This window comes from Pempheris klunzingeri, chromosome 19 (genome assembly GCF_042242105.1).
Source record: "Pempheris klunzingeri isolate RE-2024b chromosome 19, fPemKlu1.hap1, whole genome shotgun sequence".
Taxonomy (NCBI): Eukaryota; Metazoa; Chordata; class Actinopteri; order Acropomatiformes; family Pempheridae; genus Pempheris; species Pempheris klunzingeri.
The window spans coordinates 21,170,901-21,194,732 of record NC_092030.1 but is presented as its reverse complement, the minus strand read 5'-3'; the positions used below and the strand labels follow the sequence as shown (position 1 = coordinate 21,194,732).

General features: G+C 42.2%; 1 protein-coding gene across 5 annotated transcripts in view; it reads right to left on the bottom strand.

The window, feature by feature from the left end:
- The window catches only part of scarb1 (scavenger receptor class B, member 1), a 238,870-nt gene that overhangs the window by 209,638 nt on the left and 5,400 nt on the right, over window positions 1-23,832 (bottom strand). For 2 of the 5 annotated variants that reach the window (XM_070849988.1, XM_070849987.1), the window contains exons 3-12: window positions 22,297-22,438; window positions 21,994-22,197; window positions 21,532-21,627; window positions 21,338-21,453; window positions 21,093-21,259; window positions 20,220-20,338; window positions 14,381-14,454; window positions 14,163-14,214; window positions 12,353-12,499; window positions 8,955-9,027 (exon numbers count right to left, since the gene is read on the bottom strand). In XM_070849988.1, the coding sequence (XP_070706089.1) occupies window positions 8,955-9,027; window positions 12,353-12,499; window positions 14,163-14,214; window positions 14,381-14,454; window positions 20,220-20,338; window positions 21,093-21,259; window positions 21,338-21,453; window positions 21,532-21,627; window positions 21,994-22,197; window positions 22,297-22,438 (1,190 nt within the window). Of the gene's footprint in view, window positions 1-6,608; window positions 8,298-8,954; window positions 9,028-10,393; window positions 10,445-12,352; window positions 12,500-14,162; window positions 14,215-14,380; window positions 14,455-20,219; window positions 20,339-21,092; window positions 21,260-21,337; window positions 21,454-21,531; window positions 21,628-21,993; window positions 22,198-22,296; window positions 22,439-23,832 lie in introns of those variants that run through there. The other 3 variants (XM_070849985.1, XM_070849984.1, XM_070849983.1) reach the window with 2 other exon arrangements.

The following is a 23,832-nucleotide window of genomic DNA, read 5'->3' as shown; positions in this document are numbered from 1 at the left end:
CAGGGCTCACTGAACACAACGATGTAAATGCATGATGAAAAAAAGTCTGTAAACTTCATGATATTTTTAGAAAAATGTAACGGTTGAAATGTCCAGTGATGCTAAAGGTGATGTTACTTCTTTTTTCTTTTTTTACATGAAATACCAAGTGTTCTTTCGTCAATATAATAAATATGATATTATTGTTATTCCATGACGGTGCCAGCGGCTGCTCATTATTACAAACAAACAAACAACAAATGTATAAATCAATACAGGAATAAATACAGACATAAATACATGCTAAAATGCACGAATAGAAGTTGGTAATTAAACAGGAGTTCTAATAATAAACTATTATTATTATTATTATTAGTAGTAACTTGTGTTCACAAACTTGGCCAATAAAGTTGTTTTTTATTTCTTTTGTTGCTTCTTAAAGGATCAAAACGTGGCTGCAGCTTCCTGGAACTGCAGCAGGAGTATTTGTACACTACTGTGATACTTTAATATATATTTAGATTTATAGTATTTATTCCAGCAGCGTTAACAAATCATCAAACTTTTCTCTGAGCTGTTTTTGCAGGAGCAGAGAGAAAAGGTGTCTTAAAGAGCCTCCACAGCCCCACCTAGCCCCCCAATCCCAGAATGCACCCTGGTGCTGCTGAGCTGATGACGGAGGCGTGTAATGAGCGTGAGGGGACATTCCTGAGCACAGCCTCCCCTCTGAGCTCCATCAGAGCCTCGGTCATCCCAACCACACAAAAAGACCAGACCCTGAAGGCCACACTGCAGGGGAGCCGCCCCAGACCGCCCCCCCCCTCATGTTGAGAGAAGTTTGCCAAAGAATCTTGAAGGCACCTAAAGCGCTGCAGCAGATATGTGGAGGGGATCTGTGTGATGCTTTATGGGCTCTGTGGGTTTTAGTGGGAGCCTATAGATCTCCATAAAGAGTGTTTTTCAGAGCGGCAGTAAAGTCTCCTCACAGAGAGGCCACGAGGACAGAGCACTTTTTCAGTCTTTAACCAAACTCCATTTAAAAAAAGCCACATTTAAGCCTTTTCTATGTCCAAATGCTTCTTAGATTTATTATTTCTGATAGCAAGCAGCACGTCCCTTAAATACAGAGTGTCCTGCTTTAGCTCTCTGTGCTGTGCTGTTTATATTGTAGTGAACTGTATTTAACATCTTGATGCCCAGCGGCTGCAGACGTGGATTAGCCACATGGCTAACTCCAGTTAGCCATGTGCATGACCGCTGCTAAATAAACTAAAACTGAACTGATTTTAATGAACTTTATTAGGAGAGGATGTGCTGCTAAAACAAAAAGTGCATCCTGAGGTCTCACAGCTGCACAACTTCTTTTAATTAATCCAACTCCTGTCCATTTACTAAAGGGACATTCCACTGATTTTACAATGAAGTTCGGCTTAATGTAGTTAGCGTCGTCTGTGAAGCTGCAACACGTCTGAAAAATGAACCCTGATGATGTAACTCAGAGTTTAGGGACCATTTTCAGACCACAGAAACCTGCATGCTGTGTTTTTCTGTTCTCAACTCTGGTATTTGAATAAGTGCCTCTTCTTTTTCACAGTTTTTTGCCTTATTGTGCCTGTTATTGACTCCAGCAGGGACGACTTAGCAAAGGTTTTAACGTAATAATACTTTATATAGAATATTAAGAGTCGTTGTTAAAGGATGTTCATGTTAGTGGGAGGTGGATCTTTGCTGTTATTGGGAGGGCTGGAGGTTTCCTAGAGGGATCTGGATCAGTGGGCGGGAACGATCGATTGAAACTGGGACACAGTGATCCAAAGTGGGGGAGCATGGCCCCTTCACTAATTCCTCACCCCCCCATTTCTGGCGCCCTAGCTCGGACCACAGCGTTGTGCTCTCAACTGCAAACCTGTGAGGTTTTGTAGCTGCATCTTGCACGTGCATGTGTCCACAGTCAGAAACACACAAAACAAGTGGAAACACTGGACGTGTTTCAGCCAGTAAATGTCTCAAAAGTCACACTGTCGAGCCCAAAAGCTGAACTCTAAGTACGACATCCACACAGGATCACTTGGCCTCCCTGAGAGGATCCTCTGATGGCAGTGATTCCACTGAAGTAAGCCCTGGAAATGATCCCTGGTGGATCCAGGAGGAGTTTGGAAGATCTAAGTGTTCATTTACTTGGATGAAAGATGCTACTTACTGAGTTGCATTACAGGAAATAGCAGCTTGATGCAAACGAGGGGCTGAAAGTGTTTCCCTCTGTTGATGTCAATAAATAAACCACTAATGAAAGCAGCTGTTTGTGCTCCCAGTGTTTCTGACCCTCACAGGTTTCACACTCCAGCGGATCATCTGCAGCAATGAACTTCACTAAGCTGCTAATAAATGGATTCAGGTTCAGATGTGGTGCCAACAGTTCAAATAATAAAGCTCAGAGTCAGTTACCAAACGTTCACCAGACCGGAGGACTTTTCTATAAACGCACCAACAGCACAGATTCTCCCAGACTTGGACTTCCAACCCTGCAGCATGAGGAGGAGTGAAAGTCAAGATAAAGAGGTCAAACTCCTGAGGAAGAGCTCACACAGCAGAGGCAGACAGCTGAGAGGCAGGTGAGCAGAGCCCTGAGTGGACAACACAACCAGCACAGTCTGTACTTTGGGATGAGGAGAGTGACGATATATCTACGTGCTCGTTGGGATTTTTCCCAGTCAAAGAGGCTTAGAGCCACAGAACAGTGTGACCTGTAGAGTGAGCTCAGTGTGAGAGCAGGCCAGCTGTCCGACAGCCTGTAAAACAACTGCATAGTGTCAGAAAAAGTGAGTACGACTTCACAAACTACTGCACCAACCACTACCTAGTTAGTACTGGAGGGCCCGTGTTCTATTCCAGAGCAGGTTTACGTGGTTTAACGTTCAACAACCCATCGTCTCTCCTCCAGATGTGGCTGCTGCAGCTGTTTGCAGCCTCAGTCTGAAGGCTCTGCTTCAGAAGAGGAGAAGAGCAGCTGCCTCCCGACAGACGGCCAACATCCAGGCAGAGGAGAGACGTTTTATTCCCCACGTCCCCGGCAGGATGTGGTCCTGTTTCAGCCGTCCACATTACCTCACATCACAGTGATGATCATCCTTCCTGATTATCTCTTATTTACAAAATGTCACTACTTTCATTCTTCTTCTTGTCGTTTGTTAGATGTTCGACTAGAACTGTATGTATGTTTTTCATTCCTGGTCATTTGTTTCTTAACAGGGTGTTATCTTATCAGTTATCCATATAATGTTCAATATAATATTCACTGAGTGCAAAGTATCAGTCTGTATATTAGGAGGATGTTTATAGTGTATTTATGTGTTATATGTTCTGTTCTCTTCTCTTCACTGAGCTGCTGTGACAAGTGAATTGATAAAGTTTATCTTATCTTATGTTTCCACACAGAACGCTGCCTTTGAAATGGTCACAGTGTCAATAAATAAATTTAATAAATGAATTTAATAAATGAACTTTTAAAAGCTCTCGTTACCAGCTGCTGGTGTTACTGAGGAAAGAACACAGACTGTATAACAGAGGTGTTTGGAAGCTTCGAGTTTGGCTTCACGGGCGTCGCCATCTTGGTTTTTTTTGGTGCCAGAAGTCACTTTAACTCCTCTGATTGGTTCGTCAGCAGGTATTTTAACTGAGCCAAATCTAGATGGTGTGTTTTCACACACATTTACTGAAAGACGACGGTCTGAACAGTCTGAGGGGCAGCGGGGAGAAATATTTATGCTGAAAAGTGCATTTAGCAGAATATTTCATCAGAAATGCTTCTCTGGCCTGAAGTGTGACTGGAGCTCCTGCAGCCAGTCACCCTGGGACCCCCCCACTTGGTTTTTACCCTCCAAGTCTAATTTTTTCCTCCTCTGGTGGGCTTAGTGAAGTGTAATCTCTCTGTTAGCTTTCAGGTGTCGCTGCAGGTGGATCCTCTGCTCACTACAGGACGGGGGAATAAAACCAATGACGCGTTAAATAAAAACTCTGCTGCACTCAGTAGTTTAGTGGGTATAAACCCACTAACCATGAAGTTATTCTAATGAATCCTGAACAGATCATTTCATGTTCTGCTCTTTACTTCAGTGTACAGTATCTGAACACTGTGTGTGTGTGTGTGGGGGGGGGGCGTCTAACGCAGACGGCAAGTTTCCAGCTGCCTGGAAGAAAAATAAGCACCACCTGCTTTTTGACCACGATGCAACAGTGACGGAGCAAAACCCAGAACAAGAGGCAGCTTCCACGACCACATCTGGACACTGTGCCGTGGCTAAGTAACGAATATCCTCAAATAAAAGGTTTCTAATAAAGGCCAGCGTGAAAAATAAGCTTTACTGAAACTATATTTACTGAGGCAGTAACAAGAAATGGGACCAAATCAGGAAACAAGTGATCTTCAGACTAAAATATGACCAAATATTATTATGAAATAGAAGGATTTAGATATTAAAGGTCTCTAATTGAGGAAGTACAGTAAGAGAAAAGCAGGTTTAAGAGGATCCAGGTCCCGTTTGGCATCATATCAGGGCGCTCTTGATGTGTTGGACTTCCAACAAGGTGAAACTAACTAACCTAGAAGGATTCTGGTCTCTGCTCGGTCGACGCCATGAAGCCGGCTGCATATTCTCACTGCTGAACGTCTCCGTGAGGCCGACATGAGCAGGACACTGCAGGAATGTGAAGTTACTGTCACGTTCCCCGAGGCCTCTTGATACGGAGACAGTTTCATTATCCTGCTGTGAGTGAGAGCTGCTCAGCTACGAGGCCCGAGGCCCGCTGTGGCATTCAGATGACCTCTGACCCCGACAGGATGGATCACTGATTCCTGCAGCTTTGGCCAAACCGTGACCCCGTCAGCGACCGCCGAGGTCACGTCGGCAGCATATTTTCTAAATATTTTTAGGGTTTTAACAAACGAGAGAAGGTTCACGTCCTACAGAGTGATTCTATCAGCTGATTACGACCTTTTTAAGACGGTATTGTTTAAATCTTTGTGACTTTTAAGACCAAACGTGAAGCAAACATTTGCGTCTTGGCGTCAGTAGACACGCCGACGGCAGAGCTGAGGCTTCAACCGAAAACTAGAATCAAGCAACAGATCAGCGCCGACTTTTCTCCAGCTCTGTCCTTCTCTGTTTCCCCTCGAGGAGACATTCACTGACACCTTCTCTATAGGAAAACGGAGCTCTGTGCCAGGCGAATGTTTGTCTGTCTTTTGCATCTCCCGCTGCAATTTCACGTTCTTGCATTGTTTGGCGTCTTTGCATTGAGTGTGTGAGAGTCATTCGCCCACAGGAAAGATCTGCTTCACATCTGGTGGAAACACATTCAGACCAGCAAGTGAAACTTTATAGATCCCCTGGAAGGACATTTCAGCAGGAGACACACGGCTGTGAAACATCTTCCCAGCATTTACAAAGCACACAATTAAAAAGTTCACCTGAATAAGCAACGAAAAGAAAAAGAAAATGAAATATTCCGTTTCCTGTAAAGCTAATCAGAGTTTGTTGTGTGTTTATCGGAGCTCGTTTCCTGAAAAACATCCCTGATGAGAGCAGTGAGACTGAAGTCCAGCTGTAAAGGGCCATAAAACCTCAACAATGAGCCAAATGACAGGAGAAACTGCAGAGCTGGTGATAATCAGCTCCACTAAAGAGGCCACAGCGGTGGTGCCACTTTCTTTGCCCGTCTGTCTGCAGAAAAACTACCAGACTGACTCTGTCAGTCGTGAAACTTGGTGGAAGAACCCTTTAAAACTTAATGTAATTAATAGGAGGAGGATCCAACTGTAACACTGGTGTCGGTGTGGACACACTAAACATAAAACTACACCCTTATCATTAGGAGTGGTATTATTATTATTATTATTATTATTATTATAAGACTCTTTGTGTAATAACAACATTTGTAATAATAATTTTTTGTACATACTTTTATATATTTAGATTTTTACTTTTGTGTTTGAAGTTTATTCTTATTCTTTTGGAGCTGTGTGTAACAAAAAGCTATTTCCCCCTGAGGATTATTAAAGGAATTCTAGTTTTAATATAAAATCTTTGCTTGGAGCAGCTTTCATTTTGTCCCATCGTCCTGTAGTACATTATTTTAGACTTTTAATACAATTAAACAGAACAAGCCTGATGTCCCATCTAATTTTTATTTTAATCTCCTCATAAACCCATTTCCCAGTTTGTTAGGTAGAATTAGCTAAGACGAGCTAATTACAGTTCTGTGATAAATTCTCCTCCAGGAAGGTTTTAATGATCAGTTTTTGTAGAAACGGTTTGAGAGAAGAGTTGATTTTTCAGATATTGAGTCTCCTCTCAGATAAAAACATGGTGGAAAAGAGCAGTTTGATTAGAAACAACACGACAAACTGCAGCTGCTAAAACGACCACAAAGTTAATTCAACACCTCTTAAAAACAGTTCCAACAAAAGCTGAAGCTTCCTGAAAGTAGAAACCTCTCTAGCATTCATAGTTTCAGGTAGGTTAGGGATGGATGGATGGATGGATGCTGACGTTCTAATATACCGTCTAAACGTTGAACACTACTCCAACCTGCACCACCTTCCTGTAGAAAAACAAAAAGGCACCTTTCATTTCAACAAAGGCACATTTATTTTCTTGAAGTTTCTCTCCATTCACATACTTATTTATAACAAAGAGGCATTTGACGCCAAACAGCATCATTCACGTCCATTTCAAGTCGTACGTTCACACCTTTAGAGGACAGTAGTATACAAAGAGAAGTGCGTCCGCTCTGCTCGACTCACTGGTTGTCGGAGGAGTGTTTTTGATTCTCTGCTAAACAACAAATTCAACCTTATGATCCTTAGTGCACGAGACAATTTTGGTAAAATAAACTCTGTGGCACTATTTTTGGGATTAAAACAACCAGTAGGAATAAAAAGAGTGGAATTTGTCCTGTAGATCGTCTCAGCCAACGACCCCATCGAAGCAGCAGCAGACCAGCAGCTCCTGCGTTCTGTGAGCTAAAATCACTGTTTTTGTGAATGGAGTCTGGTGTGTGTGCAGAGAGCGATATAACGGCTGTTTGTGGTTAAACCAAAAGGATCTTAAAAGTCATTAAATACCGATATTATAGCCATTATCTGCAAACACACCAGACTCCATTCATAAAAACAGTGATTTTAGCTCACAGGACACAGGAGCTGCTGGTCTGCTGCTGCCTCAGTCAGTTCATTTGTTTGTGTTATTGTGTGTTACACAAATATTGTGTTGGATCTGAGCTAACACTGTAAGTCACAAAATAACACAAACAAACTAAATGATGGAGGCAGCAGCAGACCAGCAGCTCCTGTGTCCTGTTCTCTAAAATCCCTGTTTTAGTGAATGTAGTCTGGTGTGTGTGCTGTTTGTGGTTAAACCAAAAGGATCTTCCAGGTCTCTCTCTGTAGGGATCCTTTCCATAATGCTGTCACACACTTAGAATAACACTCTGAGCCTGTCAGTGGATCAAACAAGCTCTTTTAGTGGACCTACTGGGATCAGGTGCAGTTGTCCCAAAGGATCACGTGGCTGCTGGCTGAGGTGATCTACTGGACCAGTTCCAACACTTTTACTACCTACCAGTCATTCAGACACCAGGATAAATACAAAAGAAGGGCCTAGCTTCCCCTTCAAGGCACATAGTAGTAAGATACAGCACACTGGGCAGTCATTACAGAGGAGGAGCTTGTCTGCCTGATAGGTTCCCTTGTTACTGCTGCAGAAACATTTCTTTAAAATTACAGTATAATATTACCACAGCGATATTCTACTGTGTTCTTTCTACTTCTGGTGAAGATGTTAACCATAAAATGTTCCAGAGCATCGAACTCCGAGCAGATAAAGAATGCTCAGAACTCTCATACATAACTAGAAATAGTGTTTTTGTTGTTGTCGTTTATACAAAAAGTCGTTTTTTTTTTTTTTAAACGTGACAGAGCATCTTCACGAGCTCCGCCTTAAAGACAGTCTCAACCCCAACAGCCTCACCACGGGCGCTCGGCTGAGAGTTTCATAAACTTTACAGTACAGTAAAATGTGGCAACGCTTCATTTGTCTCAGTAAAATGCGCTGAGCGGAGCACCTTGTGACAGTGTTTCAGTTCATCCGGGAATGACTTTCATCGCCAGTGAGTCCACAACACCCAGTGTGTGTGTGTTTATGTGTGTGTTTATGTGTGTGTGTGTGTCAGTCCACATCATCTTGTAGTAGAGGGTCTTTGTCTTCGGTTGAAGTGCTTGTCTTTTCATCTGGGGCGCCGCCGCCGTCACATTCACTTGTCTGTGTCAGGACCAGAAGAAAGACGGCGTTATGGAGTGTTAAATAAATAATAATAAGTTTTAGGAATAATCAGGCATCAGGCAGGAGGCAGTTTGCAGCAGTTATCCTCATAAAAAACTTTTTATTTCACTCTCTGACTTCTGTTTTCCTGTCACAAGTGCGCTGCTGTCCTGGCTATGTAAAAGTTCAGAAACCTGGACGTGCTTCCTGTTCCTGTGCTACCTGTGCGCCATATAAAGCAGAATATTGTGTTACTGTGTGACGTCGGGGTTTTAAAAGGACGGAGCCAACACAACATTTGTCAAACACACAGTAACACAAACAAAATAACCAGGAAAGTCACACTGTGTTCTGGGAGCTAAAATCGCTGTTTTTCTCAATGGAGTCTGGTGTGTGTGCAGAGAGCGATAGAACGGCTGTTTGTGGTTAAACTAAACAGGATCTTACAGGTCTGTCTCTGTGGTGATAATAAACATGACGGCTGCTTACAGTTCGACATTGTAAAAACTGCATCGTTCACATCTTCACAAACACGTAGGTCACAGTTTTAATGTCACAGTTTGTTATTCATGCGTTTCCTTCGGTCGTCTTCATCACAAATGAACAAAAAGCAATGAGTACATTTACACATGTGTATGCCTTTGTGTGCGCACCCACCTGAATTAGTCATGATACATTTCTCCTTTGACTGGGGGTCATGTGAGCCTTTTACCAGCTCTTTATCGGAGGCCTAAAAGATGACCAAATTGTCTTACACGTCAGCCAGTCAGGAAGTAGAAATAAAACGACAATTCGCTGCTGGTTTAATTCAGGTTGTTACGCAGGCCAAACCAGCAGCAGCAGCAGCTTTTACTTCAGATTGAGGATGTGCAGAGATATTAGAGTTCATGCGAGGGCTCATTTCGACCATGCAGTTAATCAAGAGGACGTGTGATTGGTTAATTAAGTGCTTTTTCCTGTTTGTTTGTTTTAAAAACATTCATATGCAATTAAATTTGAAGGGATCTGGTTTGTTTGTCACCGCCTCCCTTTTATCATCATGCAGCAGAATTTATTCAGGTAGAAGAAACACAGACAAGAGTTGAAATCTGTAGAGAAAATGTGTGTTAGGAAGTGGAACAACTTCTGTGTGTCCACACAATAGAAGAGGTGGAACAGCTAGAATCAGCCATAATAATAATAATAATAATAATAATGATAAATAATAAATGTTGAACTGAACTGTTGATGCCACAAATAGTTGTTTGGTCAATAAAATGTCAGAAAAAGGTAAAAAGTGTCTCAGTGTCTTAAAGATAATCAGTTTACTGTCACAAAGGAGCAAAGAAACTAGAAAATATTCACATTTCAGAAGCTGGAATCAGAAAGTTTTGATAAAATGTTGGAGCTTCATCAGTCAACACGACTGATCTGTCAGTCACTGATTCATTCACGACATCTAAACTGTTCAACCAGCAGGATATTTAGTTTTCCTAAAAAAGAATTTAACAATGAATTCATCTTCAAAGTAGATGCAGTTTTTCTTGTCAGTTTACTGGGAGTATTGGCGTCACATTGAGGAAAGAAAATAATTTGAGATTTCAAGAATAAAGTCGTAATAATACAAGAATGAAGTAGTTTAATGAGAAGTAAGAGGACTATTTCAGGAGAAAAGGTCACAATATGACTAAATAAAGTTGTAATTCTAAGAAAAAAGTCATAGTACGAGAATAAAACTGCAATTTTACATCATTTTAGAAGTTAAATTTAAATGTTTTGGCGCATGAGCTCCAACTTTATTCACAAAACTCTCAGATTTCTTTCCCTGGTGGCAGAGAGGACAACGAAGTGAATAAACAAAGAGCTGATAAACTCAAGTGTTTATACCTGAAAGCTACGAATGTAATAAAGCTGAAGGGAAAAATTGATTTAATGTCAAATAAAAATCAGACTCCAGTTTAGAGGAGGTTCTCTTGCAGCACTGATTGCTCTCCGCTGCAAATCAAGGTGATAATAACCACAATTTAAATTCAAATACAGATCAAAACCTGGCGAAGTGATTCAGATTTGGATGATTGAAACCAGATTGTTTTTGGTGACCACAGAGTTTTACAAACCCCAGGGTTCTCCAGCACTGTGGAAGCCATGTTAACGTTTGTACGAGACCTCTGCAAACACAAAACATCAGAAAACCACCTTTAAAGATAATAATCAATCATATCTACGCCCCTGAAGCATGTCACAGAAATCTAAACCTGTTAGTCTACAACCTGCTTTCCAGGCCGCTGGCTGTCTGCAGCTGATATCAGCGGCCATAAAAACACGACAGCAGAGTTGTGTCAACAGAAAACTCTTTAACTTTATGCCTGAAGTTGTATTTTAACATAAACCAGCCAGTTAATGAGCTTCATAACACATCACATGACACGAGCCAACAGATAACATGTCCCCAGCAGCTCCTCTGGTTTAAAAGAAAAGGGTTCATCTACTTTAACACTCTCATGTCTGTACGCTAAACATGAGGATGCAGTCAAGAGGCAGTTAGCTTAGCATAAAGACTGGAAACAAGGGGAAACAGCTAGCCTAGCTCTGTCAGATGTAATAAAAATGTTAGGTGTTTATGCTAAGCTAAGCTAGCAGACATCCATCCAGTTGATGTCACTGTTATATCTGTGCGTTAGATATTAAAGGACATTCAGGAGACTGATCGTCAGACATTAACACTTCTGACTACATATCTACAGACACAGCAGTGGTATTGATCAGGTGGTAGATGAGAATATCAACACCATCATCACAGCAGTATGCTGAATATGAAAGTAGAAGAAGAAGGCAGTTAGCTTCACTTAGCATGGAGACATGTTGCCACTAGGCTAGGCTAACCGTTTCCCTGTTTCCAGTCTTTATGCTAAGCTAAGCTAAGCTAAGCTAAGCTAGGCGTCTCGTGGCTGTACCTTCATACATATGAGAGCGGTATTGATCAAGAAAGTGCAAAAAGTGAAACCATCCATTAATAAAACACTTCTAATATTGCAGATGGCTGAAACAGCTGATAAGATGTCCTGTTATCTTATTGGTGTGTTTAAGGACGCCCCCAGTGTTGCTGCAAAACTACTCTAACTGAGACAGTTCATGTGTGTGTGTGTGCATCTGGTCTGCATAATTAAAAACACACTGAATGTTAAATCAGTCTCCAAAAAGTCCCCAGACCACAGCGCAGCAGTGCAAAACACACTGACGCAGCATGTGTCCCTTGTTTCTTGTCCTCAGTAATAAGCTCTAATGTGACCTGTGTCACAGCCAGAGCGCTTAAACTTTGACATGCTGTCATCAGAGTGAATATAAAAACAGGCCGAGTGAGTGTTTGTGGACAGATACAGTTCATATATTATTATATATAAGAATAATTAGATTATGAACTGGAAAGTATGACTGTATATAGATTAACTCACACAGTCCTGCTGCATCAAATGTGGATTCATCCGCCGCTGAAAATAGTCCACAACAAATGGACTTTTTCCTCCCGTTTGTTTGCTTCTTTAAACATGAAACTATATATTTGTGATTTGCATTTTTAAATATTCATGTCTTAAGCAGGAACCAGTGAGCGTTGAGCTGAGGGACAGACAGTACGGACGTAAACACTGACACGTTGTTGTTGTTGGTTTTGGTCTTAACATGTGACAGTGAGACTTGTTTTTGTAGATGAATAAAATAAAGTGTAACTGCCCTTTAATGTAGAGCTTCTATTTCCTAATGCCATTTTTAGAGAACATATCACCCAGGTGTATTTATTCTGCATTATTAAACTTTAAAAGCTCTTTTCTTCTTTGCTGTTTGAGCTCCAGATGTAATAATACCATTATGTTGGATGTCTCCTTCCTCATCAGTGAAGTGTTGAGCGATGGGTCACACTTTATTTCACACAGTCACATCAGACTAATGGCTTTAATGTCAAACAACACTCTCTTTCCATCTGTCCGTGGTAGAACATGCGTTACATGCTGCATGCAGTTACAGACGGTTAAGAAGACGTGAGGACACAGACGAGGCGGCGCGGCGTGGAGCCGTCTTACCTTCGCTCTGTGATACACCAGGCCGGCGATTATTATCGTGGCCAGGCCGAGGGCGATGAAGCCGTACTGCATGTACTCCATGACGGCGGGCAGGACGACCAGGTTTGTGTGGAACGTGGTGAGGATGGGGCCGTCGATGTAGCCGCTCTGAGGCAAGAGAGACAACAAAGGTTGAAGTGAAATGCAGGATTGTCTCAGCACGATAAACCGTCACATGTTCAGCCCTCAGATTACAGAAGCATCGGCACTAGTTTTCAGTGAGTCAAATGAGTTTGAAATTATTTTCACTCATTTTAAACCACAGATTTTAAAATGTGAGGCAGCAGAGAAAAGAGTCGAGGAACAACAGAATCTGTAAGAGCCATTTCTGTGCATGTGTTTCATTAGAGTCCTTTGTTCATTTTTGCTGGGAGCTTCCCACCACTGGGGGCCTCCCTGCTGTGAATTGTGAGAGGGCATATAATCAGCCAGGTGATCCCCCCAGGTGTGGCTGATGAAGTTTTAGACCGTGTCGTGTCGTGGTGTTTTAGGTTTGTTTGTTTAATTCTGAACTGGTAATCTGAAGTCTGCATTGGTAAGCAGACAATATTGATAAGTGTGGAAAAGTCAGAGTGGAGTGGACATGTCATTTACACACGTCGAAACATCCTCACCATCAGCAACCAGGTGCCCCTGATCGATCGGCACTACAGTATCTCTAATCACAGCAGCCGACTGTGTGTTTGACAGCAGTGGGATGTAAAGTGCAGCTTTGTATTTCCATTTCATGCTCCTTAATACTTCTACCACCGCTGACATTTGAAGACAAACTCCACTGCATTATTATTTTTTGACAGCTTTACTTTGCACATTATTAATGCAAAACATGCATCAACTAACAAGTGATTGTGTGTTATTATATAGAAAAAGCCGCCCAGCAGTGTAGTTCCAGCTCCAACTGTGGCCGTGCTTCTCAGCTTTTTATCAATTTACCCGATTTATTTTCAAGTTCTTATCCGTTTTTAGTCAATAATTATAATAATATGCATGATGGATATTCTGAGATGATCCTACTTTAAATTAAAGGATTTAAATCCTCATTCCTGGAAGTATTTATACACTATTATATTGTTACTTTCACTTATTTCTTCCACCACTATTTTTGTTATGCGATGTGAATATCTGAGGTTTTCTGTCTCTGTGCGGTCGACGGCAACAGAAAGATAAAATCACCCGTTTGTCTCGTGTGAGTGTAGATGTACTCTACAGTCAGAATAATTCAAATTAAAGTTTTAATCTTAATCTAAGACTGGATTCTGCATACGCTTCACTTGCTGAGCTCATCATTTGTGAGAATTAGTTACAGTTCCTCAGCATGACTTCATATTATTTTAACAAATTAAGTTCAGTGATGAGTATGCACAATGTTCTGATAAACTTGCAGTATGTAACGTAAAACCTAATTTGATTTGACCAGATGTTTTCATTTTGTTTTCATTCTGTATGAGAGTGCGACGCCAGAGGAGTGGAACATTTTGTGCTTTGCAAACTCTGCCAGCTGCAGATAAAACCGAAGCAAAGCAATTGTGAAATACTGTAAAACACACACACCAAAAAAAAAATAAATAAATGATCCGAGGAGCAATTAAACACGACAGTAAAAACCATGATGACACACTGGCAGCTCTGGGACTGAAGGAGGAACCGTTTCCTCTTTCATGGGCACCAAAACCGCCTGAATCTGATGTGAAGCCTCTCTGCAAACACTCCTTTAAAAAAAAAAACTAAACAAAAAGGTTTGTATTTTCAAAATGGACTTTTAATGACTTACCTCCTCAAACCAGATCATCGGCATCACAACCTCAGAAATCTTGCCAGTTTCCCTGCAAGGACAAAAGTATTCAAGCCTTAAACGCCAAGGTTACAGCGTGAATGACAAGAAAAGCAGGAAATCTAACACTGCTGTCATATTGAACAATTAACAGACATAAGCACAATACATGACAAATGTTAATGGCGTCGTAGTAGTTTGGGGAATAGCTTCCTTACGTAATCGCCGACACTCTCTTCATGTAGAGGTTGAGCTGCAGACGGATGGACACGTTCAGCGGGACACCTGTTTGCTGGAAAGACACGCACATAAAAACTTCACACGGTGCCCACTTATAGATATGGAACGTTTAAATCTCCACCCGACCATTAAAATAAGAATAAAAATATATAACCAAGCACAGTAACAAAAGAAGGAAATCCTCGTGTGTGTGTGAATCTTTTACAAACTACAATCCAACATTAAATAATTCGCCTGAGGGCTCCGGCACCAACAGACCTTTGGCAGAGACCCGATCCAAAGCCCGAGTGATTCTTTCTAAAGTCATTAGGATTCATCCTCAGACTGCATTAATGATATTTGTTGAGATATTTCAGCCACACGCGGCCTGACGTAGCTTGAAAAGCACCAATGTGGTGTTTTAACAGCCTCCACTCCTCTGGTTTCAGTCTCAGTCAGGGAGTTGCTCCCATTCTGCCACATGAGCTTTAGCAGAGTCCAGCAGTGACGCTCTGCGAGCAGGTCTGGCTCACAGTCGTCGTTCCAGCTCACCACAAAAAGGTTTTTTCCTCAAGTTCGTCAACAGCAAACTGGGGAAAACATTTCTGTGGAGCCGGCTTTGCACACAGGGGGACATTTTTAATGCTGAAACAGGGAAGAGACGAACTGCTGGACTGTTGATGGACACAAGGTTGAAACGGCACCCAGAAAAATTGAAAAAATGTTTTATTAAGTTAAATTAATTTGTGATTAAATGCATTAATGTGTTGTGCAGTCAAACAGAACGGGTACTATTAACGAAGACACAAAGGTAACTAATTACTGTAAGCTTGCATAGGTTCCTATAACTTTCATTTGGTTGTTTCACCTTTTCTTTGGTCTGAACAAGAACACAGTGAGGCTGTGTTTTCCCAAACTGCACTGATAACGATGATAATAGGTGATCGCTGAAGAGGACAGCTAATCCCGTCCTGATTGCTCTTCTGGCAGAACAAACTGTGATGCGGTTCAGTCCAGACCCAGAGGACTGAAGTCACTAATCACCGAACCAGGAAGCGTTTTGTGGAGTTTCTGAAATGTGGATTCACCACAAGCCTCTGGCTGCTTTCATACCGTCTTCCTGACCAAAAATATCTGGTTCAGGTTCTGGACGGCGGCCCAGCAGCTTGGAATCGTAACATACTGTAGATAATAAAACACTATTTGTACACATGGACATCATAAGTGTTCTCTGCACTTATGTTTCCTCCTCAGGCATGTGGCCCTTCAGCTACACAAATACCAGACTCTCATATGGTGAAGAGCAGCGAGCGAGAGCCGGAAATCAAGCATTTACTCCTTTAACCTACAGGAAATTAAATGTTCCCGAGACTCAGACAACCTTTTCTACACAGAACAGTTAAAAAGGAGAAACATGGATGGTTTTCACATCCAGAGCGAAGCTAACGACACTGATTCTCATCTGAATAGTTAGCAGATGGTACTTTAGCAATTACTTTGAAATGGGCATGTATTTTATAGGATAAGTGATCATTTACTAAGAAATAAGATGCTGTATTTTGTTGAAAAAAGACATTTCTATTGTGGCTTCAGCTTCTCTCTCTCTCAACTACTTTACTAGTTCTAACAGCAGCGGCTAATTTTACTTTGGTTTCTCTTTGTTTTTGAGATGTCTGATGCACACTGAGCATTTTTGTACTGCGACTATTTGAAGACAACTGAAGTAAAACGCTTTTAAAAAACCTAAAATAATCATTTAAAGGCTGCGCTGTGGACTAATTGTGTGAAAACCAATTAAAAAGTACTTATGTTTTACATTTTCTGTCTGCAAGTACTTTTATTATGAGATTACAAACATGCAAATTTGCACGAGACGTAAACTAGTAAAATCTGGCTTCAGTTACTTTCCACTGATAATAAACTGGTAATAAAACTGCAGGTAAATTTAGCTCTGAAAAGCAGTTTCCAACAAGTTGCTTTCTTTAAAACTAATGTCTCCGAACATCAGCCATCACGACATAGTGGGACGTCTTATGGCTCCCCTGCTGCACACACATCCTCGATTGTTTGCGAGCAGGAAACCTGTGTGTACTTTAGTGTAATGTGTCTGGACGGCGTTTCCGGCCTTAAATAGTCACACGTAATTATCACATAAAGATCGTTTCCACCAACTTTCCACACAACTTTTACCCTGAAATTCCTCCGGTCACGTTCCGGTTTGTTCCGTCTTACGCACCGTTTCACAGGCGGCTTGTTGACTTGCTCACATTTTGTTGATTGGGTTGGTTTCGGATGAACAATCATCGGAAGTCTGGACAGAGTGTTTTATTTTGAAAATGGACCCTTTTCTCTGCTCCGTACTGCTTGACGTGACCGGCCCGTGGCTTCTGTCACAAATAAACCCGGCCTGCATTTCAAGCGGAGCGCCGAGCCGCCTCCTGGACGCCTCTAAAGACACGTTGCGGTGCTTCTGGTGGAATTGGAGCTTTAACTGGTGGGCACGATGAGCCGCAGTGCTCGTCATGCAGCCAGAACACGTCGCAGATGCTCTCGGTGGGATTTAGCCTTTAGTCTTTGTCAGGAAGGAGCATCAACCTGAAGCCTGAGTAAATAAACCAGTCAAATAACTTTCTCAGACCAGATCCAACTTGGTCCCTCCCACTGTCACACCCAAATCATCATCATCATCATCACCAAAACTGTCCTATACGTGTCCCTGCCTTCACCGGACCGTCATAACCGTGTGTGCCGTCTGGCAACAACAAAAGCACTGCAGCACTGAGCCAACAGTTTGTATCCCCCCTTCAAAGCCCCGTTGGTCCTTCTTACCCGTGACCAAACAACCACTGTTGCCATGTCCATGAAAATCAGTCCAGGCTGAGCAATTTGTTTGATTTGCACCAGCTGTGAAGAATAAACTCTTTGTTTTCTACAAATAGTCCATGCCAAGATGAAAAAATGTTGGCCATTTAGCAGAAATTTGACGCTACAAATAAGGAATTTATAATTTGGGGAATAGCTGTCCTCCGGTCGTCACACAGCCTGCGGTCGTATTCAAACTAGGAGCATGTTAATGCAAACGTGCACCACACCGTCACCGGTCACATGCCCATAAAAACAGAGCTCACTTGTTGACATGTGGCTCTGATAAGAAAGTTTATGTGGGCTGAAGTCAGGAGGATGGAGGCTGAAGATAAACCAGAGGGGCAGCATGCAGGAAGTGGCAGTGCCAAACAGCAGCAGGAAAAAAGTGCTGACACACACGACGGTCGTGGTTTTATGGGCCACTCATCATATATTCTAAACTCTCTCAACCCTTTTATGGACTTATTTTTATTGAGTGACTGATTGCTTTTAACAAATTACAATTCACACCCCTGTGGTGAACACAGACTGCTCCCTGTGTGTGCAGAGAGGACTGCACGTTGTCTTTTTGTATTTCTATCTGTTTTTATGACTGTTTTCTGTCCTTCTGCACCTTGACCATCCGAATTTCCCAATCTGGGATCATAAAGTTTACCCAACATAAACATCTACCTAGCATGACCTTTGAAGGAAACTAACTGATATAAAAACGACCAGTTATTGACACCACGCTCGCGTCGACGAAACACTCGAGTCGAGCCGTGGCTCCTGCCAAAGGAGGATTTACAGCGACAGCTCTGTCCATCACTTCCCAAAACCAGCTGCTGTTCCAGCCAGCGGTCGTCCACCTGGAAAACTGAGGAGCCAGAACGTCTCACAAGAGATGCACCTCCAGCCTGTTTTAACATGCTGGATCAATTAGTGCAGAACAACGGATGATAAGAAGCACTAAAAGGTTTTTAAGTGGTTAAATGACGAGAGCATCAGATGAGGAGGCTGTAACCTTCCTCAGATTACTGCATGAAACCAAGAGAAGTGTCTGGTTTCCATCACTTGATCTTTGACCGGAGCTCTTTTAAATCTCACCGGTTTGGCTCCACCTGCAACTTTACTTAAACAGCTCCTAATATCCGCCCAGCAACAGTGGATGGAATAAATAATAAACATTTTCTTTTGCCAATTTCTGGAAAGTCAATTAAAATGTACATGTGGATAAAAGCCGGGCTTATGACAACCACCAAACTGAGCCGCCACGTCTTTTATTCATAACATAACTGCACATTAAACAGGTGATGTGGTGATTTTAACATCCACGGATTATTTCTTTATAATTTGATGTGTTGAAAAAAGAAACATAATAAAATTGTAGATGTATATCCATCCATCTCATGAAGCACCCTCGGCTGCTCTTAAGTTGAACCTTCAGGACAAAACGTTTATTTCTTTTATTTTGAAAATGTTACCTCTCTTTTTTAGTTTCCCTGCTTCCTGTATCCTCTACCTCATCTTTCATATGTGGATGTCCATGAATTTATTTTAAGATTCTTTCACATAAGTGAAAATTGGAACGTGATATCAGTTAGAAAAGCTTGACCCTGCTGAGGGCACCTTTATTTGGGATAACTGTGAAACGTCTGTAGCTCCAGTATGAACTTTGTAAGAACGCACATTTACAGCAACACCTGCCGTGTTATCACAGCTGATTGTTTATTGGAGCCATAGAAAGTAGATAATAACCCATTACTCACAAACAACTGTAATTTCCAATTACCTTATCGCACTCTTTACAAGCAGAGTTGCATAAGTTGCTGGACAAGCTGGACCATGGCAGTGTTGCATCAAACCCCCCCGTTACTGCGATGTAATTATCACTGGAGCCTTTTTACTGCATTATTGAGCAGAGTTCATTTCTCCTACGACCGTGCATGGAGATAATCACTTCATTCAATTAGATTTCTATTCTATTTTATGTACACTTATGTACTTCCACTAAGTTTTCATCCTGCTGTTTGTATTTTACTTTAATTTTACATATAAATGTTCCCGTTTGCCATTGAACACTGACTTCTCCCTGCGTGTATAAAGACACCTGCAGTTATTATTGCTGTATTATCTGTATGATGATGATGATGATGATGATGATTAGCTTGACCTGAAGACGCTGGCTGTAGCAGAGTGGCTTCAACAGGGGGCAATAAAATATATTCTCATGTATCGGTCTGTCTTGTCTGTCTTGATGTACAGTGGTGCAGGATTGTGGACAAGTGAGTGTATTATTAAACCCAGTTCACATTATCTATATAAAAACATCGATCAACATGTATTGAGACATGTTTCAAAGATCTAACACAAGTATTTAAAGAGTTTAGGGATGGATCAGCACAAATACAGCAGTGGGAGGTAAAAATCGGGGGCAAACGTTCAGAGATTCTTCTGACTGAGACCCAAAGAGATAAAAACTTGACCTTGACACACACAAGTTGGCAGGTCAGTGCAAAGTTTGCAGGTCAGTGATATGTAATCAGGATGACCACACTGGGCCTCAAGCACAGACGAAAACAGCTGCACAAAAACAGCCAGATGTTACCTGTTCTGTCGTTACCTGTTCCACACATCCACTCTGCCTTCAGCTAATAACACAGCTAGTTCAACCCTCACCTTGTGTGGAGCATTCAAGGGAAAACAGACATTTTCTAAGGTGTAATTCTATCAGGAAATATGAGATAATTATTACAGGTAGAGCTCAGGTATAAATAAACGGGAGACAATATTAAAACCTTGGGGTCCAGGAGGTGTGGATCGAGGCGAACAGTCCTCTCCAGCTCTGACTGTCTGAGCAATCAGATTCAGCTGAAGTCCATCTCGTTATTATAACACACCCACGTATTCCATTTCACTCTGGAATTTGGCTTTAATCTGTTTGTAGGCTGGATTCACGTGTGTGTGTGTGTGTGTGTGTGTGTGTGTGCTTACTGGGTGAATGTCTATGAAGAGGCCATGCTCGTCCTCAGTTGGATTAAGGCCCTGCACGTAGTCCAGCAGCACAGGATCGGCATTAAAGAAGTGAGGCTGGGAGATGAAGACCGGAGAGTCTGCGAAACAGACGGGAAACACTGCAGTTATTCATCCGGACCACAATCACAGTTCAACCACAGTGGAAAAGTGCCGTGCACGCTTCTTTGTGAGAACATGGCGGTTCTAGAGTCGAGAAGATGAAGCGGTGAATATATTCCAGGCCTAAAATACACTGATCACTGATAAGGACATCAGGTATTTGCATGCAACCATATGCGAAGTAACTTAATTTAAATCAAATTTATTCCACCTTCACTTCTCTTTTCTAAGTGAAATGTTCCTTTAAGCAAAGCAGAGTCTGCAGGAAGAAGGTCTTCACATTGTTGAAGTGACGCTGGCCAGACTCCACTGAGAAAAGTCATCAAGGTCATTTAGACCTGCAGAACACAGGATTTTCTGGTCTAGTGACTTTTTGTAATCCAACACGTTACTTCAGATCTGAACTAACCCTTTAAAAAAAAAAAACACTGAGACGCAGCAGCTAGACCAGAAACTCCAGTGTTCAGCAAGGTAAAATTACTGTTTTTCTCAATGGAGTCTGGTGGCTTGGAAAAGAGATGGTTTTAAATGCAGTCCGACAGCAACGTGAAGCAGTGAAAGACTTAAATCAATACGTTGCTTAGCATCTGTGCTCCAAACTACTGCAGGTATCCATCCATCCACTCTAGTAACACACCGACGATGGAGAAATTAATCGTATAACCCCACTTTAAAAAAAAAAAAGTCCCTTTAAGAGATAACACAGTTGAATGTGTGTCTGTCTGCACTCACTGTGGCGACAGCTGCTGACGTTCAGCAGACCGGACTGCCTGCAGGGGCAGAAGCCTTCATTGGGGGCGTAGTCCGTCCCGTTGGCGAACAGCGTCTTGGGAGCAACGAACCGATACAGAGGGATACCCTTCATCTCGCCGGGCCGCTGGTACACGAGCTCCATGGACCTGAGGACAAGCAGAAGGGTTTTAGAAGTGTGCAAAACCGTGAGAGGGAGAACTGTGAAAGAGTGAAGACACCTTCACCTGCAGGCGTCGGGGCTGTAGAAAGGTAACGTGCTCTCCTCGGTCATGAAGGGAGGCCACATCTGTCCAGCTGTTCCGTTGATCATGTTACACTGAGGAGTCCTCCAGTAGTTCAGCTGTGAGCACAGAGGACAGTCAGGTGGGGACACGACAAACAAACAGGTGAGCGTGCGGGCGTCATGCCGACATCTCACCTCCGTCATGCCGTTCCACGAGTCGACCCTGTGGACATTCCTGATGTCGTCCTGTCCCGTGTAGATGGTGAACAGGCCAGTGTTGGAGTTGTTGAACTAAATAAAAAAAGACAAGAGATGAACAACATTGGTCATCTGCTTGACCAAGAATGAAACACACACAATCCCACAGAGCACAAGAAGCCATAAAACATTCAATTTACAATCAGAGAAAACAGAGAAGAGATTAAATCTTCACATCTGAGACACTGGAAATAAAAAGTTTTGCAAATCTGGCTGTTTAAGTCGCCGAAAATGGATTTTCTGTTTCCTAAGGGCTCCAGGAAAAATGTACAATCTGGATAAACGTTTTGTCGCTGGTACACATCTGGAACCTTCTCCACACACACACTTCTCTCCAAGCGGTCCTCTCTGGCATAAAGGCCATAAAAAGATTTTTACAAACCGTTTTACCGCACTCACTTCAGCAAAGAGGCCAAACTTTCCCGATGAGGGCAGCATGCCGGGCAGGTATTTATTGAGGAAATCAACCAGTCCGCTGTCATAACCCCACATCAGCTCCCCTACTGTCTTGGTCAGGAAGGGCCCCTCCTTGAAAGTCTTAAAGGTTGCGCTGATCATTAAACGCACGGCGAAGGGCATGTTTTCCATCATGACCGCTGCGCCCTGAAAACACAGATGGGGGAGGGCGAACACAGCAGACAAAGTGAGGAGACGATCGAGAGCGAACTCAAAGAAATGTGCGATAGAGAAACCTGGCCTCACCAGCACCAACATGTTGGGGATGGTGACGACGTCGGACTCGTTGCCTGCAGACATGGACGGCTCGAAGAAGTAGCGCCTGTACTCCCTGTAGGACACCGTGTTGTTGGGGTGAAACGTGATGTTGTCTTTCTGAATGCGCTTCCTGGAAGAACAAGGCAAAAATAAAGTTCTGTACTTTTATTCTAAACGTTACAAACACGACTTTATCTGTCCAGAAGCATCAGGCACAGAACATGACCCGCACACGCCTTTACATAACCGGGGCCGTCATTGTTATACCACCATTCTTTTGCTGGCAAAAGAAAATATGCAGACAAAATGAAGGTTCTGTGTACAAGGTCTACGCTCGGGGTCAAGGTACACGTTGTACACAGGATCCTTCTGATGTGATAAAGCGATAACGAGGACGACGGCAGATAAGAAAGACGAAAGGAAGAATAAATCGCTTCAATAATAGTCCTGTTATTAGTCTGCTGCGTATTAGACCTCAGCACTTCTGCAGCACCGACCAACACGTGTCCAGCAGAGGTGCAGATAATCAATTGACTAGAAAATGTTCAAATTCTCAGATTCCAGTTTGTGAAATGTGAATATTTTCTGGTTTCTTTTGTCCTCTGTGACAATAAACTGAACATTTCTGATCTGTGGCCAAAACCAGACATCTGAAGACGCCCCCCCCCGGGCTTTGGGAAGACATTTAATGGACCAAACAACTGATCGATTAATCAGGAAAATGATTGATAATGAGAATGATGGTTAGTTTCAGCCCCAGTGTCCAGAGCAGCAAAAACTGTCCCATTTCCAGCTTCACCTTCTTTGTTCAAAACACTTCCAGATGAAAACCAATTTAACAGCTGCTTGTGTTTTTAACAAGAGAGAACTTTGACTTCTGTTAATTGGAAAAAAAGGAGAAACATGTTTATATTTTGAATCAGAAATCTGGATAAAAACATCTTTACATGAAACCATAAGCTTAAAAACCACATCAGGGAGCCTCACCGATGTTCTGGCTGTTTCTTCATCACCATGAACACTCACACACACACCTGCCCCAAATACTCACTAGAGCACCACATGTGAATTAATCCACCGCTGAAAATAGTCCCCAAATGCACCATTTCCTCCTGTTTGTTTGATTAAAACCTACAGTGAGCAGCAGCTTAAATAAATTACTGAGCCTTCTTCTTTTTTATTGTTATTAATGTCTTTTGATTTATGTCTTCAGTAAGAACCAATGAGCTGAAAGTATTCGGAGCGGCTCTACCACATTATTGGTTTTTCACAGGATTTATTGACCATTTTTTATTGGCTGATACTGCCCCTCTGGGACATTACAATTTTACTCTACTCTGCTTAGAAATACAAAGAGTAACACCATCGGCACCCTTTCAAAATAATCTATTACATAAAGCAGCATGGCTGAACTTTTGTGTGCAGTGACGAGAAAAGTCTCAGTTCACCAAGTTTTTGTTGGTTACAGGACAAAAGAAAAGTCAAAATTAGGTCAAAACCAACACGGCTGGACCGTGTATGAAA